General features: G+C 39.6%; 1 protein-coding gene across 1 annotated transcript in view; it reads left to right on the top strand.

Annotated features, from left to right (window-relative positions):
• LOC140235702 (methionine synthase-like) overlaps positions 1–17,651 on the top strand; it is a 304,954-nt gene that overhangs the window by 112,576 nt on the left and 174,727 nt on the right. The window contains exons 13-14 of the mRNA XM_072315720.1: positions 8,378–8,518; positions 11,274–11,363. Of these exons, the coding sequence (XP_072171821.1) occupies positions 8,378–8,518; positions 11,274–11,363 (231 nt within the window). The remainder of the gene's footprint in view (positions 1–8,377; positions 8,519–11,273; positions 11,364–17,651) is intronic.

Here is a 17,651-nt window from a genome sequence, read left to right as displayed (position 1 = left end):
ATATGTATGATTTTCCTTCCATAAGTCGCCATATTTGTTTTACGTAAATTTCTATTGCCATACTCTGAAAATGATTGTTCTCGTGCTCCGATTCGCAACATTACCGCTCTGTACGGCGTGGGCCCGTCTGAAAAAAAAAAGAAAGAAGGAAAAGTTGTCAATCCGAAAACGACATCTTATTTTCGGATTAACTAACCTTCGTGAAAACAAACCTCTTTCCATTGTTGGACTAATTTAACTTTGGACTGAGATTTCAACCTTCAGCATAGCGAACTGATACAATAATTTGTTACCATTTTTTCATTGACATTTAGTGAGGCAGCATGTGTTTTGGTAGTTTGAAACGTGTAAATGTTGCGATGTCTTTCCCCTGCATTTATAGTGCAGACTAAGTTTGGTCACGGCGAAATTTCTGTTTGATATTCTAAATTTGCGTACGAAATAAAAAATAAATATTATAGTCTTTTGTAACACTAACGCACGTCCGTAGATTTTCAGAGATGTGTTTAAACGTAGTTTCGTACGAAAATCACAACTACCGCAAGTCTTTTCTGCAACGCTCTTGCATTTAAATACAGCGTTGCGTGCTTGATGGACTTACATTTGGTTTTTAGATTTGTGTTTAAACGCAATTGAGTTTTAGTTTCCTACAATTTTCAAGTTTCGTATGATTATCAAACGCAAGTCTTGTCAGTGTTCTGTGTAATTTGATGGACTTGCATTTGATTTTCAGAATTGCGTTTAATTTTCAATTATGCGCACAAAATGAAAAATAACGCAAGTCTTTTCAACACTAACGCACTTCCGTAGATTTTTTGTGATGCGTGTAAACGCAGTTTCTAGTTTCGTACAAAAACCGCAAGTCTTCTGCGTTGCGTGTGATTTCATGGACTTACATTTGATTTTTAGACGCAAATGAGTTTTAATTTCCTTAAATTTTCTAGTTTCGCATGATCATCAAACGCAAGTCTTTTCAGCGTTCCATGTGATTTGATGGACCTTAATTTGATTTTTAGAGTTGCGTTTAATTTTTAATTTTGCGTACGAAATAAAAAATAATGCAAGTCTTTTCAACAATGCACTTTCGTAGATTTTTATAGATGCGTTTAAACGCAGTTTCTAGTTTCGTATGAAAACCACAAGTCTTCTCTGCCACGCTCTTGCGTTTGATACGGTGTGGCGTGTGATTTGATGGACTTGCATTTGATTTTCAGAGTTGCCTTTAAACGCAATTGAGTTTCAGGTTCATACAATTATTTTCTAGTTTCATATGATTATCAAACGCAAGTCTTTTCAGCAACGCACTTGCGTTTGAATGTAAAGTTGCGTGTGATTTGATACACCTGCATTTGATTTTGACGTTTGCACCTTAAGTTGCATCACACTGACCTGCACCAAACGATACACACAGACACAAACACCTGTACTATGTGTAGTACATAGTATAAATGAGTGTATACCCTTTCCATTCAGGCGTACAAGACAATGGATGCATGGCGCGTACACTAGCGAATTAGCGAGAAGAAATGCTGCGAATCGGAGCGGGAAAACAATTCTTTTTCAGAGAACTGCGATAAGAATTCGAGCGAAAAATTATGTTGACTTAGATGAGGGAATTGACACGTATTTCAGTTCAGTTGGCACTGAAAATCATGTCGACTAAGGCGAGTTGTCGACTTATAAATGTCGACTAATACAAGGAAATTTTCAAGGAATAACAAAGGCAAAAATCGGGACATTTTTATCATGTCGACTTAAAGGACAAGTCCACCTTCATATACATATGGATTGAGTGAATGCAACAATATTAGTAGAACACATCAGTGAAAGTTTGGGGAAAATCCGACAATCTGTTCAGAAGTTATGAATTTTTAAAGCATCTGTGCAATCACTGCTGAATGAGGAGACTACTACAGTATATGATGTCACATGCGTACAACGGTATGAGGAAAATAAAAAGAGAATTTCACAAACCTTTGTGTTTTTTTTAATAAAGTGCACATTTCTTCGACTCGTTACTGATGTATGTTAAGGGATTCCCCTTGCCATCTGAAAGAGAGAAGTCGAGTGTTCTTTTGTTATGAGAGAAAAGTGAAAATATGTTGAATTTTCTTTATGCCTTCTTTATATCGTTGTACTCATGTGACATCACAAGCTATAGTAGTCTTCTCATCCAGCCGTGACTGAGCAGAAACTTTAAAAATTCATAACTTTTGAACGGATTGTCCGATTTTCCTCAAACTCTCAGTGATGTGCTCTACTAATGTTGCTGCATTCACTCAACCCACATGTCTATGAAGGTGAACTTGTCCTTTAAGCGAGTTGTCGACTTGTGCGATGTCGACTTAAGCGAGGTTTACTGTATTTGAAATGAGGTTGTTGTGCTACCAATCAGAGAAAACAGAATTATGTAAAGTATTATTTCACAATACATAAACATACTAGATAGTCCTACGTGTGCAATACTTGTGTACACAGTGACTATGAATCCTCGCACAGGTTCTAATGTGTGTAGAGGGCAACTGTAATAATGTTTACACACAGAAAAAAAGGCAAGTTCAACACCGCTTGTGGATCACTACCTACCCACTACTAAAATGGGGAGGGTTCTAAACTTAGGTAGGAATAGAAAAAATTGTGCACTAGCTTGCACTAGACATAATCTACTTCAGATCTCAAAATACTTGCAAGTTTGACAGCTCGTCATCTTGGCAATCATGTCAGCCAGATAAATTTTGTGATATAGACCCATGCAATGTATTGCAAGCAAATTCAAAATAGTGGAAGATGAATTCTTGACCCTTCTGAGAACTATATGTTTTGGCATAAATTTATAATATAGACTGCTCTAAACTAACTGTTCATTTGGAATGTTGATGAACGATAGCCAGCTGACAATAAGGCAGTCCAAAACGTGCATATTTTTTTACACCTCCACCACAGAGTGTCACCTGGGGCATTATGCTTTCAGGTTGTCCGTCCTTTCGTCCATCCTTTGATCTGTTTGCAATCAAGTTTGTGGACAGTGTGACTTAAAAACTGTTTGAGGTATCCTAATGATATTTAGCCTATGTGTGTGTGTAGAAGTGGACATAGTATACAAGGCCTGAGAGGTTCTGGTTGAAACTAAGTGCATGAGGTGACTTCAGTAGTGCTATTGAAGTCACCAAAGGCACATAGTTTAACCAGAACCTCTAACAGTGGCCCTGGTATATCTGTTTTATACCCCTCCCAATGAATTTTAAGAGTAACAGCAAAGTAGAGTGGGTGGTTCAGCAATCTAAAGTTATTTCTTTTTCCATGCACAAAATTACACATAAAAGAGTACGCATTGACTGTGCAATACCTTCTCATGAGCGTAGACGACATGCATTTGGTAGAAAGCTGTGCTATGACATGATGTCTCATGCATGAAAATATGCACTTGTGACAAAGAATGGTGTGCGTGCGCTTTAAGCGTATTGGCATGGCAGCATGATATAGTTTTTTGTACAGTCTCCCTAGGGAAAAAGATGAACTAAGATTTTCCTGGTGGAAATCTTTTTTGTCACTTTCAATGCCCTCGACCAATCAGTGGACAAGAAATAATTTGCGATGGATATTAGTGTGCAAATTGTCACTATTTCCCCCATATCTTTGCAATACCCATGCAAAGATGTTTTCTTGAAACTTAGTGTATACATATCTTACCAAATAAAGATTCCTCAGGGAAGGTTTTGGGCCAAGGGGTCAAAGGTCTAGTGAAAATGCTAAAATTTCACTTTTTTTCTCCATATCTTGGAAATGGCTCAAGGAAGCATCATGAAACTTAGTATACATATGAGCATGTACTGCCTGTCACAGTGTTTCTCTAATGACTTCTAGGTCAAATTCTCAAAATGTCACTATTTACCCCATAACCATGCAGTGCCTGGAGGTAAATAAGTGTATTTCTTTGCAACTTAGTGTATGATTGTAATACCGGATAGGGATTCTCTGGGGAAGTTTTGGGCCATTGGGTCAAAGGTCGAATGTCAAACGTTGAGTAAAAATCAAACACGCTTAACTGAAAAGACAGGAAAGTGCGCGCTAATCCTGTACAAAACAAATGGACAGTGCGCGGTCCTCAAGCGTATTACGTACATCACCTGAGACCACTCAAAGACGCTTGATAAACAACAACAACAACTTCAAAGACAGTGCTTCTCAGGTGATGTGCGTCTTTGCCCGAGACGCACTGTCTTTGAAGTTTTTGTTTATCAGGCATCTTTGATTGTTTTCAGATCATGTTGTTGCCGAATTTTTACCTCCACAAAATAATCCTTATCACTGTAAAATCTCGTTCTTCAAAATAATCCCCTTAATAAAAAAAAAGCTATGACTATAATTTGTAAATCTTTTTAAGATAATAAAAATACCACTACCTATGGAAATAATGATGTTTCTACACCGTGTAGGTGTACTGAGTTTGTACTTAGCTCTCTTTTGTATCGTCATGTAGGGTAGCCATTTTGTTTCCATTATTATCACGCGCCTTCCTATCTTCTTCTACTCTCTACTATCTTTGGTAAAAATGCTAAAATTCTACTATTTAATGTGGCTGAAATTACACTTGTCACTTTTTCTCCATACCCTGGAGATTACTCGATGCATAAACTTAATAAAACTAGGTATGTAATGATTACTAATAGTAGGTACAGATTTTGGCCATGGGGTCAAAGGTCAAGGGAAAATGTCAGAATTTTTCCCATATTTTGAGTTAGCTCAAAGTATTGCTATGAATATGGATGTTAACCAGTTAGTGATTATTTGAAGAAATAATAATGGAGAGACTCTTATAAAGCGCGCATTCTACCTAAAAAGATACTCATGGTGCTATAGAACAGAGTACATAATGTATCACGTTACAACAGTATCACTGAAGATAATAAGAACAATAAACAAACAAACAATATACGTATACATATACATATAGGTAAACAATTGTCAATTTAAATTAAAAAGGTAGGTCTTGAGGTTCTTTTTAAAACAATAGAAGATGCTTGTCGAAGAGATTTTGGAAGGCTATTCCAAAGTTTTGGGCCCATGTATGAAAAAGCACGATCCCCCCCAATTGTGCTTGATTCAAGGTACCTGTAATTTTAGCGAGTTTGATGAATGGAGATTTCGTGGTGGTTGGTGAAGATGAAGAGTATTTTGAAAGTAGGCAGGGGCATATTTGTGCAATGTACGGTAAACAAGAAGAAGAATCTGGAAGTTAATACGTTTTTCTACAGGGAGCCAGTGTAGGGACCGAAGTATTGGGATAGTATGCAGTTTTCTTTGTGAAAGTAAGTAATCTTGCGGCACAATTCTGAAGACATTGCAATTTACTGAGTTCTTTTTGTGGAAGGCTGCAAAACAGAGAATTGCAGAAATCTAGACAAGAAGAAATAAGAGCATGCATCAGTTTTTCTGCTGCTGATCTAGTGAAATATCTCCGAATTGAGCCTAGGTTACGCAAATGAAATCTTACAGATTGGGATACATATGAAATGTGGTCTGTGAATGTTAGATTTGCATAAAAACAACACCAAGATTACGAACTTTGTTCAAAGGCTTGATATTACTATTGCCAATTCTAACATAACATGTATCAGAATTCACTTTTAGACAACATCTGTTTGGATCCTATCAGAATAAATTCTGACTTACTGTCATAAAATTTCAGACCATTTCTTTCCGTCCATGTCTTAACATCATCAATACATAATTCTAATCGCTTTAAAGCTTCAGAGAGTTCAGTCCTGGTTGGTGAAAAAGATACAAATATTTGTATATCATCTGCATAACAGTGATACTGAATGTTGTGTCTTTCAAAAATGTGCCTAATCCTTGAAAGATACAGAGAGTACAGAAGTGGTCCACCTACAGACCCTTGCGGGACACCGCAAGTAAGTGCAGCCGGATTAGAGTTACTGTCATTGATCTTAACATATTGTGAACGGCTGGTAAGGTAAGATTGAAACCACTCTAATGCAAGTCCTGTGACACCAACAGATCTGAGAGTGTGGGTGAGAATGGAATGGTCCACCATATCAAAAGCTGCCAACATATCAAGTAAAACAACTGCAGTGATATTCCCAGCATCCATCTGATTGATCAGTTAGGTCAGTAAATAATGTCTCTACACTATGATCAGGGCGATACGCTGATTGGTGGCTATCAAGAAATTCAGTCTCCTGCGAGTAGTCTCATAGGCGTGAGAAGGAAACATGTTCCATAACATTGCTAACAAATGGCAGGTTTGAAATTGGTCGATAATTGTGTAACATGTTCTTATCTAAATGAGGTCTTTTGAGGGTTGGAAATATCACCGCTGTTTTCAATTCATTTGGCACAACACCTGCTGCAAAACTGCCATTTATTATGCTCGTAATGGCAGGGGCTGTCACTGATACACATTTTTTAATCAGATCTGTACAAAAAGGGTCTAATTCACATGACTTATTTGGAGACTTCATAATCATATTCTTAACATCAGTTACAGTGTCTGGATTTAGTGAGTCTAATTTTGAAGTAGCAACTTCAGCTTCAGTTTTATCCACATGGACACACAGTAAGGACAAGCGTATATTCGCTATCTTATCTAAGAAAAACTAATTAAACTGGTTTGCCAATTCTTTGTTAAAATCATGCTCAGGTAGAAGGGATGTCTGTTTTCTGCCAAGCAGCTTGTTTACAACTTGAAAGAGTTTCTTTGTGTCTTTTCCACAGTCATTAACTTGTTTGGAGTGATATTCAGTTTTCGCTTTCCTGAGTAGTGAACGGTCATACTGACGTTGTTTACAATACAACTGCCTATCAATCTCCAACAACGATTTCCTCCATTTTCTTTTTAATTGCCTTCGATTCAGTTTCACACTAGCAGTTTCTTCATTATACCATTGAGTGTTTGGGTGAAGGGTAATACAGCACTTCTGGATAGGGGCGTACTTGTCCAGAACAGTTGACAAAGTAGAGTTATAACTGCTGATAGCTTTTTCAACGTTTTCAGCACTTGAGCAAACAGAAGGAAGAGATTCCATCATCGGATCTTCATGCAGCATACCAATTTTTTTTATCGCACTTTCCGCGTTGATGTCATTGCTTGTAGGAGATTTTGACAGGAGTGTTGATTTCACACATTATGGCAGCGTGGTCAGAGATGCCCTCACAGACCCTGATATTTTGGACAGTTGTCACATCATCTTGTCTCAGCAAATCAGGTATGTGCCCTCGGGAATGGGTGGCTTATTGTATATGCTGCTTAAGATTATGGCTAGCTATCAGATCTGTGAACTTCTTGGTATTTGGCGAAGGCAGGTCCATCTGAATGTTGAAATCACCTGATACTATGAGGTCACTACTGTCTGCAAGTTGTTCATCCAGAAGAGTAGAAAATTCTTCAAGGAAATCATTGAACTGGTTTAGATTAGGAGGTCTATATACTATCATTAGGTGAATATTCCGTGTCTTATGCAGAATTTCAATCTGGATCAACTCAAAGGTGTTATAGTTGCATGAAGAGCTGATGATTTCATGTTTCAGATTGCTCCGGATGAGCACTGCAACACCGCCACCTCTCTTGTGCTTACATGGAACATGTTGGAATAGAAATCCACTTGGAGTAAGAAGGCCAACCGTAGCAATGTCATCTGGCGACAGCCATGTTTCGCATACACCATTGACATGAAGATCATTCTCAGTTGCAAAATCAATGAAATCCACAGGTTTATTTTTCAGTGATCTTGCATTCATCATGCAGAAGGAGATATTCTCTCTTGACTGAGGACGCTGAAATCGTTTCTCATGACATTGCTCAGTACTTTGCTTTGCTGTGGAATTAGATGTACTAGAAGCAGGAGAACTTGTCTGCCAGCGAGTCATATGCCTATTCAATCTCTTTATACCTTTTCCTCCACAATAAGGTTTCCTTTTCCTTGCAATACCGAGATCAGTTATTATATCAAAAATATTATCATCCAGTTTACACCATTTTCCTGTGATAGAAGAATTACGGGCCATGGAGTCAATGGGCAATTTCAAAGGTCAAGTGAAAATGTTCAAATCCCTGAATGCCTGCTCTCTTAATTTAGCCATCCATCCAAATGAAACCTAGTTCAAGGAAGTAAATACTTGACACATTTTTGACAAACATGTCATATAAATCTTTGCCTATTATGTGAAACTGTCAAACCACTTTGTCAAGACATACACTAAACCTATTGGGAGAACCATTCATAATGCCGTAGGCATACCAGTCACTATAATTTGTAGTTCTTTTGTGTGTAGATATAAACATGTGTATTTGCAATTATGTACCTGTGTCTTAAGTTATTTCATAATGTACTGATGCATTTTCCTCATCAATCATCAGGCTGGAATGGACATGGGTATAGTCAATGCTGGCAACCTCCCCCTCTATATCGACATTGAGCCCAAACTCCTGCGTCTCTGTGAGGACCTCCTGTGGGACAAGGATCCGGCAGCTACAGAAAAACTGCTAGAGTATGCAGAGGTGAGCGTATTTGATAATTCTGGCACAAAGAATTTGGATGAAATGAAAAGTTTTGTACACAAAAGCTGATCAAATTGAGAAAAGTTTTAGGTCAGGGTGATGCGAACATGACAATATTTGAGAGCCTTTTTGAGGTTGGTTTGTATCCAGCTTGATGACTGTCAAGAGACCAACTCGGGGCCTTATATTTCATGCTTATGGTATACATATAAATGCAGAGCAACTAAAAGGCCATTTTAATATCATAGCATGTAACACTTACATGCAGCACAGTCTGCATATCTTTAACAAACACCTTTTGCTATTCACAGTAGACCTTCAAAGACACAAGAAATTGGAAGTGATATTCTGGCTTCATTTCAATGCTGTTATTCCTTGTTATGCTAAGTTAAGGGTGTTAGAGGCATTGTTATTTTGGGATATCTGTCCATCCCTCATCATCATTATAAGGAAAATCTGCTCGATAGATTTTCTTGATACTTGGTCTAGGTAGGGAGGTGACTCACCTCCCTGGTCTAGGTATGCAACATGAGATGTAAATTTGCTGATTAGACTCCGTGGGAAATAATATCCCTTGAGGTTAAAAGTCATTGACCATTGGCGAAATTGGCATTTCCAGCTTTAACTTAATCTAGTAATTTCAAATGATTTGTTAGAAGGGGCAGGTAATAAACAGGCAATGGCTTTTGTGAATGATAGTGATGTAAGGTCAAATTTTTAGACCAAATTTAAGTGCACTTTTGCAGAGAAAAAAAACAAGCAATCATACCTTTGGCTAGTTGATGGAAGGTGAAAATAGTTGACAATTATTTGAATGAATATGCCAGAGTAAAGGTCACTGTACTTTGGCTTAAAATGTCATTTTTTAATTTTGACATCAGCAGGGACTATACATGTACATCTAGAATATCATTCGGTAAGAAAGATAAAGATAAATAACAATTAATTGCCCGAAATTACAAGTGAAAGGTCAGATGTCAAAGTGGGAGTTCACCGAGATTTAACTAATATATTATTTTCTGGCAATGAACTCTACTAGTTAGAAGCCCTTGTGTGTGATGGATAGAAAGGGATTTGGAAATGTTTCCCTTGTGTGAAGAGGTGAAAGGTCAATCCCCAGTCAGTGGTCAAAGATTAATGAGCTGTGTCAAATATCTGATATAGCAGATATAGTGATTGAGTATGAAACAGGTGAATCCCAGTAGACTGTACTCCATAGTCAAATTGTTCTCTTTCTTTGGGGTTTTTTTTTTTTGTTTTGTTTTTTTGTTTTTTTGTTTTTTTTAGGGGACCAGTACACAATTGTGCATAGGTGGCTTGATGCAGGCCCCATAGTATGTTATTTGCTTTGTATGTGTGCAATGTCAGCTTTCCATGGATAATGGCAATGTTTTTTAGCTACAATCTGAGAGCTGTATGTATAATCAGAAAGAACTCAATTGCATTTCCTTTGAACATTTGTGTGTTATATATCTAGAAATTAGTAGTTTTGTTAGCTAATGCCCCAGTCACATATAAACACGGATGCTCAAGGATCTACACGGTGATCCGGGGACGTCCGGGGATATCCGGGGAGATCCGGGATTTTGGTATGACTGTACACACGGTATCAACACGGCAGCTACACGGATAAGGCCAGAAGAGCGCGGCGTCTACACGGACAAACACGACATCTACAAGGATCAACACGACAGCTACACGGCAGCCACATGGACCACCCCGGATTGCTCTGCCAACACGGCAATCCCCGGATGACGCCGGATGTTTTTGACCTCCAAAAGTTGCCGTGTTGGCCTCCCGGCGTCAACACGGATCTCTCCCCAGATCAGATCCGGGGTGGTCCGGGGTGATCCGGGATGTCTATGTGACTGGGGCATTACATCAACATAATCCTTTCCTGTTTTCATCCCATTTCTTTTCCTACAGCTCACTCCCATATTTTTATCACTACTTTAATGATATACCTTGCTTCCAACTCTTAAATTCAGAATAGATTTATTAGCTCACCTGAGCTATTGTAATCGCTCTTCGTCCATCGTCCATCGTGCGTAAACTTTTTACATTTTCATTTTCTTCTTGAAAACCCCATGACAGATTTTCACCAAACTCGGCAGGTAGCATTCCTTGGGGGATAGGATCTTGATATGTACAAATGGGCACTGCATGCCCACCTGGGGGGCCCTAAGGGGACCCAAACCCCAAAAATTGAAGAATATTTGAGAATCTTCTTGTCAGAACCAGAAGTGGTAGAGCTAAGTTAATGCCACGAGTTAGTGTATTGATGACTGTAGTTTCAAGTTTGTTCATGGCAGAGCCAGGGGTACCCCCTCTGAGGCCCCCCCCCCCCCTTTCAGGTATTATCGCTTGGGTGATGTATACAGTATGAATGGGCATGATTCCTCACGGGGGGGGGGGGGGGGGGAGACATAAGCACATTGCCTGAAGTAGGGGGGAAACAGGCAAAACCCCCCAAATTAAGGAATCTTTTCAAATCTTTTCTCAAATTGTAAGCGATAAGCTATGGTAGTTACGTAATATAGATTGGTAACTGCGTGGCAGGTGAATTTGTGATACTCAATGAGTGTGAGACCCCTGGGTCTCTTGTGTTTTCTTTGTGTCTTGTCCTAAATCATTTTCAGTTTCTCTTGTTCAACCTTCCTTCTTGCCTAACTTTGCTCTACCATCTGTAGATTTACAATTCATCTGTGGTTCCCCTCTCTTTCTAATTCTTGCATTTGTCTTCTTTATGTGATAGGGTCTTGGTAAGGGAGCCAAGAAGGCTGCAGAGGATGAGACATGGAGAAGTCTGAGTGTTGAAGGAAGGATTGAACACTCCCTAGTCAAGGTTAGCGTCAGAAAAAAAGACTTGAAATATGCAACTAGTACTTGTCAGTCCAGAAAATGTCAGGTTAGGAAAAATCTATTAGACACTTGATTATGTCCTCTGCAAGGATGTAAAATGGCAAATTAATGAAGCATTGCCTTACAGTGTGCTGTGAACTCCAAACAGTCTAATACTTTAAGGGTACCACCGAGCAAAGACTTTGTTTTGCTATATGCCAGATACACCATCTTCAAAGGTTTCCAAGGATGTGGCTTAACGGTACACCACATATTCTTTCTTGGGTGTGTGTGTGGCCCTTGTCACAGGGGACTTTCCTCTGAATTTGGAGAATGAAAGTCCTCCCTGCGACTGGGATCTTTTCTATATACTGTAAAAGTGAAAATTTTCGCGGTGTTGAAATTTTCGCGCATTTCGCGCAACCAGAAACTAGCGCGAAAATAAAAACACGCGAATATTTTTGCTCGCCATACGTTCCTGTGCGTGATGTCTTGATTCCGCGGAATTAAAAACACGCGAAACTCTTCTGACCCAGCCTAGCGCGAAAAATTAGTCGCGCGAAAATATCCACCTTTACAGTAGTCAAAGGTTGACTTTCTCCAAATGCAGCAGATTGTTAGCAGACCATTCATTCAATCAACTCCGTTTGACTTGTGCAACTCATGTGCCTCGAAATAAGTAGCCAATCACACAGTATTCGTACAATATAACAATCAATGATATTTATTATGCTGGTCTCAAAGTTGTGATGGTTTACAATAATAACGTAGTACAAACTTGAGTACAGATTTCCAATTTCGCTTGATCTTGAGCATGGTTGCTCTGCTCGGTTGTTAATTCTAGAAGCCCCCCTGCTTGGTTGCTCTAGGCTGTCGACGATGCCCTGCCTTAAGTAGCGGGTCGTCTCCCCTTTCTGGTCATTTCGTTGGCTCCCCAACTTCGGTCCTTGTCTGAACCCAAACTTTTGGTCCTCTCTGGAACCCCAAACTGTGGCTCTCTCTGGAACCCTAAACACCAACAGTTGTTGGGGTTTAAACTCAAATCTTCCTAGATTCTCTTCTGGACGATCAGGCTGTCCAAGCCGAAATGCAACAATCCCTGAATCACACTGATTCCAAGTAACACTCTGCTACTCTCTAACTTCGCAATCTCGAAGTACCGTAGCTGGGTCCTGAATGTTCCGTAAATTATATGGCATCTGAATTTTGCGCCTAAACATTGAGTATTTATACATTTGTTGGACCATAGGTCTCCATGTAAAATAAATTAGGCCAAAAAAAAAATGGCTTGTTTGCCCTTCGCGACCGACCGAAAATCAGGGAAATTTCGGGTCGGGTTTTTTATTTTTTTAATTTTTTTTTTTTTGCTCTTTCAAGTTTATTTTTTTTTTTAAGTTGATATTTGTCCACGATACTACCCTGTCATGATCCTGAATGCTACAGTCCGCAGCCCCATTACGCTATGCGTATGAGGCTGCTGGTCGCAGTTAGCTACCGTACCGGCCGCAGCGACTGCCAAGATGGCTACTTTTGCAGCATCCGTTACCAGCTGTCATGGCTCCAAAACTGTTTGGAGTTCAGTTGCCAGCATCTCACTGGAAGGTACTGTTTTGGAGCTGTTTGCAAAATTTAACAAAGATGAACGTTATAAGTGTTTGTCAGTGAGTGTTTCTGCCTTGCCTACCAGGCCCTGGCAAGACGTAAATTTGAATGAATCCCTTGGAGTTTTTTGCGCCACATCCTGTACAAAGTTGAACTAGAATTCGAAGTATTGCCAGAAGGATGAGTGTATTACGAGATGCCCTGCCAAAGTTACAAAATTGCATGGGTAAAAAGGGTATTAAAAAAAAAAAAAAAAAAAACGACCTACCGACCCTCTTGGGTTTTGACAATTAAAGGCAAACAAACACTTTTTTGTCCCCGCCGAACGAGTTCGAGCAGGGGACTATGAAACGGGCTCCGTACGTGTGTGTGTCCGTCCGTCTGTCTGTCTGTCTGTCTGTGCGTCCGTGTGTGATCAAAATCTTCAATTTGCTACTTCTCTGTCATTTCTGAGCCAATTTTGATTCTGTTTGCTTTATATGATAGCACTACATGGGAGCTTTGAAACTTGTACACAGAATTTCAGTTGTGACCTTTGACCTTGACCTTTGACCTATATTGTACATTTTGCTACAAAATGCTACTCCTTCGCCATTTCTAACCCGATTTCGATTCCGTTTGCTTTATGTGATGGCACTAGTTGAGGGCTTCAAAACTTCTACACAGAATTTTGACCTTTGACCTTGATTTTTTGACCTATATTGTACATTTTGCTACAAAATGCTACTCCTTCGCCATTTCTTACCCGATTTCGATTCGGTTTGCTTTATGTGATGGCACTAGGTGAGGGCTTCAAAACTTCTACACAGAATTTTGACCTTTGACTTCTTTGACCTTTGACCTTGATTTTTGACCTATATTGTACAATGGCTACGAAATGCTACTCCTTCGCCATTTCTAACCCAATTTCAATTCCGTTTGCTTTATATGATGGCACTAGGTGAGGGCTTCAAAACTTCTACACAGAATTTTGACCTTTGACCTTGATTTTTGACCTGTATTGTACATTTTGCTACAAAATGCTACATGTACTTCCGGTGGGGACATATATTACGCTCCGCGTAATTTCTACTTTTCCTTGTTTTTGAGGGGGCCTTAAATGAAGTGATTTCCTAGAAAGTTGTTACAGAAGTCCTGCCCCCTTTTTGTCTCGCCCACCGGAGGTGAAGGCGAGACTAAGGGATCCAAATGGCGTCCGTCCGTCCGTCGTCCGTCACAAATGTTAAAAGTTTACCTGCAAGACTCTCTTATGATGCATAACTCGGCAACTGTTATAGCAATGGCAGCCACACTTGGGTGATAGAAGCACCAGGGGTATCTTCATGTTATGGTGTTGTCGGAGATCATGTGATGATGTCAAAGGTCATTTGAGGTCATATATTAAAGAGTATGTGCAAGACTCTCTTTTCTATGTTAAAGTTTACCTGCAAGACTCTCTTTTGACATATAACTTCACATAAGTTGCTTGGATTACAACCTAACTTGGGTCATAGATGCACTGGGGGTACCTTCATGTTATGGTGCCGTTGGAGGTCACAGGATAAGGTCAAAGGTCATTTGAGGTCATACGTTAATGTTTACTTGCAAGACTCTCTTATCACACGTAACTCGACACATGTTGCTACAATGGCAATCAAACTTGGGTGATGGATGCACTTGGGGTACCTTCATGTTATGGTGCCGTAAGAGGTCACATGATAAGGTCAAAGGTCATTTGAGGTCATACGTTGCAGTTTACTTGCAAGACTCTCTTATCACACGTAACTCGGCACATGTTGCTACAATGGCAATCAAACTTGGGTGATGGTAGATGTCTCTTTGGAAGTTGAAGGTTACCACAAGGTCAAAGGTCACAGACAGGGGTCAACGAACTTTTAGGGCCCAATGTTAAGTTTTCAGGGCGCATTTCGTTTATGGCTCATAACTTTTGATCCCTTTGTCCGTTTGTGACCAAACTTGGATGGAAGATGTCCCTTGGGGAGGTGAAGGTCGTCACAAGGTCAAAGGTCACAGACAGGGGTCAACAAACTTTCAGGGCCCAATGTTAAGTTTTTATGGCGCGTTTCGATTATGGCTCATTACTTTTGATCCCTTTGTCCGTTTGTGACAAAACTTGGATGGTAAATGTCCCTTGGGGTGTTGAAGGTCACCACAAGGTCAAAGGTCATAAGCAGGTCAATTAACTTTTGGGAGTTATAAAAAGTATTAATTCCTTCTGCACGAATGGGCCAGACACAATTTGGCACTTGCCTTGTCTTATTGGCTGGAGTTTTCTGCCTGTCAAAACTTTCTTGAGTATCTCATTTTGCATTGGTCAAGCCTCTACTTGACGTCATCACTTCCTGTCCGCGGAAACCCAAAATTCTTTGAAATGGTCCTGTTTTGACCTAGCTAGAAACTTGTGTTTGACGTCGTGAATGACGTCCACATACCAGATAGTATGAGGCATACTATCAGGGATACCCTTTCCTCGTATCTCAATGTCACATAGAGTCTACTCATCCTAAAAACATTCAATTCCAAAACACTGTCTTTTACTTTCCTTGTGCATCACAAAATCTCCTTATATGGTTATGTTGATGCACGCCTTTGTCTTTAAAGCTGCACTTCTTTTGTAACAACTGCGATAACATCAATTTCTTACATGATCTACATGATGAACATTAATAAAATGAGACAAATTATTACGTGACAAATGTGAAATATGTCATATCATGACAGCCCTAAAAAGGGCCTACCCACTTTGACGTTTTGGTATTAAAGCATGTTCTTACCATTTTCAAGAGAATAAGTAAAATCTGGCTTACACACATACACACATACCCAAGGAAGAATGCATTGTGTACCTTTAAGCCTTTCACTACTAAACTTTCTACCACCATGAAACCTTCAAAGAATTTATCACCTGCCTCTACAGTATGTCCCCAAAAAAATTACAATCAGATTTTCGCATTGATCACACCCAATATGAATAAACTGTCTAAATGCTACTTCAGGGCATTAAAATATAACATCTTTGCTCTATTTTGCAGAAAACCCCGTTCAATTTTGTTAAAGGGTGTGTACAGTTCTGGTCGAGGTGAGGATTTAGCTTTGAACGTTTTGCGAGATATTCAGAAACCACTCTATGAAATGTCAAAGAGCATGCAGTTCTAAGGGGTATCAAAAGTTTATTTGATGAAAAGCGGTTTTGAAATGGCCGAGATATCCCAAGACAAGGTGAAACAAAGAGATCCTAAATAAAGTTGTAGCATGTCGCCTTTTATTATTAGCACTTTTTTGGATATCTCGGCCATTTGAAAACCAATTTTCATCAAATAAACATTGAATCCTTCTTAAAATTATATGCTCTTTCATATTTCATAAGAGGCTTTTCATTATCTCATTTAGGAATGTTCAAAACATGAATCCCCACCTCAACCAGTACTGTACAGTCCCTTTAAGCGGTCACAGAGAAATGTGGATTGTTGTAAAGCATGTCATGAGTCTGATTCTTGCAAGTTTAGCACTTGGATGCTCTTGTGTGTGAACACAATAGACAGAACTTGGAGGGAAGAGATTCTTGACATGCTCTACAAAATTCCTCATTTCTCTTTGACCACTGAAGCAAATTGAATGGGGTTTTCTGTAAAATGTGGGAAATAAGTTATAGTTTCGTATCCTGAAATTGTATTTGGATTGATTCACTATTTTTAAAGTTATCATTGCGGAGGGTCCCGTTGTAATTTTTTTTTAGGACATATGGTACAGGGAGCAAATGTTCCAGGATACAAGAAGACAACAGTGAGCCAAGATGAAGGCCATGCTTGTCAATAATCTCATCTTTCTCAAAAGGAGTAGAGACGCACGTGTTGCGACACGGATTGTCGCCTCCTGCTCGGGGCGACAATCCGTGACGGGCGTTGGCGGCACGGATTGTCGCCCCCTACACGGATTGTCGTCTGGCGACAATCCGTGTCGGGGGCTGGCGGCACGGATTGTCGCCCGCCCTCGAAGCACATTTTGCTGGGTAATATCGTTCTGGACATAATCATTGAAATACTAACACATAACTTACATGGCTACATCCATGCAAACATGTCATGTAAAAAGTCATGGTTTCAAGGAAGTGTGTATGTGCGCGTGCACATGATAATTTAGTGTCCGTTTGTGCGTGTGTGTGTGTGTGTGTGTGTGTGTGTGATGGAAGAATGTGTTTATTATGTCAGTTTTTTGCGTATGTGTTTTTTAGCTGCGCGTGGGGAGGGATACCTAGTAAGCTGTTGCTGACATAAACGTTGATATTGATTTTATCAGCAGCTTTGAATTTGATGAGTTTGTTTGGCAGATTTGTATAGTTATGAATTCGGAGTGGAGCTTGCGTGCGGGCAGATGCTGCTTTTCTGCATACGGTCCATTATGTCTTATTTATCAACATTGGGAAATCGTTTCATCAGGAAGGAATGTGGTATCGGTTCGGGTGTGCGTCGGTATGTGGGAAGGGGGTTACATTTCGTTATTGCAAAAGTTTGTTACTCTGAAGGCTAATTCGTCCGAAGGCTCATTCGTCCGAAGGCTCATTATTCCGAAGGTTCGTTATTCCGAATTTCATTTTTGGATCAACGAACCTCTAGGTATAGGGAATTGTGTGTTTCGGATATTAAAATGAAGCCTCGGAAAAAACGAAACTTCGGAATAACGGAACCTTCGT

The sequence above is a fragment of the Diadema setosum genome, chromosome 1 (assembly GCF_964275005.1).
Source record: "Diadema setosum chromosome 1, eeDiaSeto1, whole genome shotgun sequence".
NCBI classification, from domain to species: domain Eukaryota; kingdom Metazoa; phylum Echinodermata; class Echinoidea; order Diadematoida; family Diadematidae; genus Diadema; species Diadema setosum.
The sequence above is the reverse complement of the archived record's forward strand: the minus strand, read 5'-3'. Positions and strand labels throughout refer to the sequence as shown.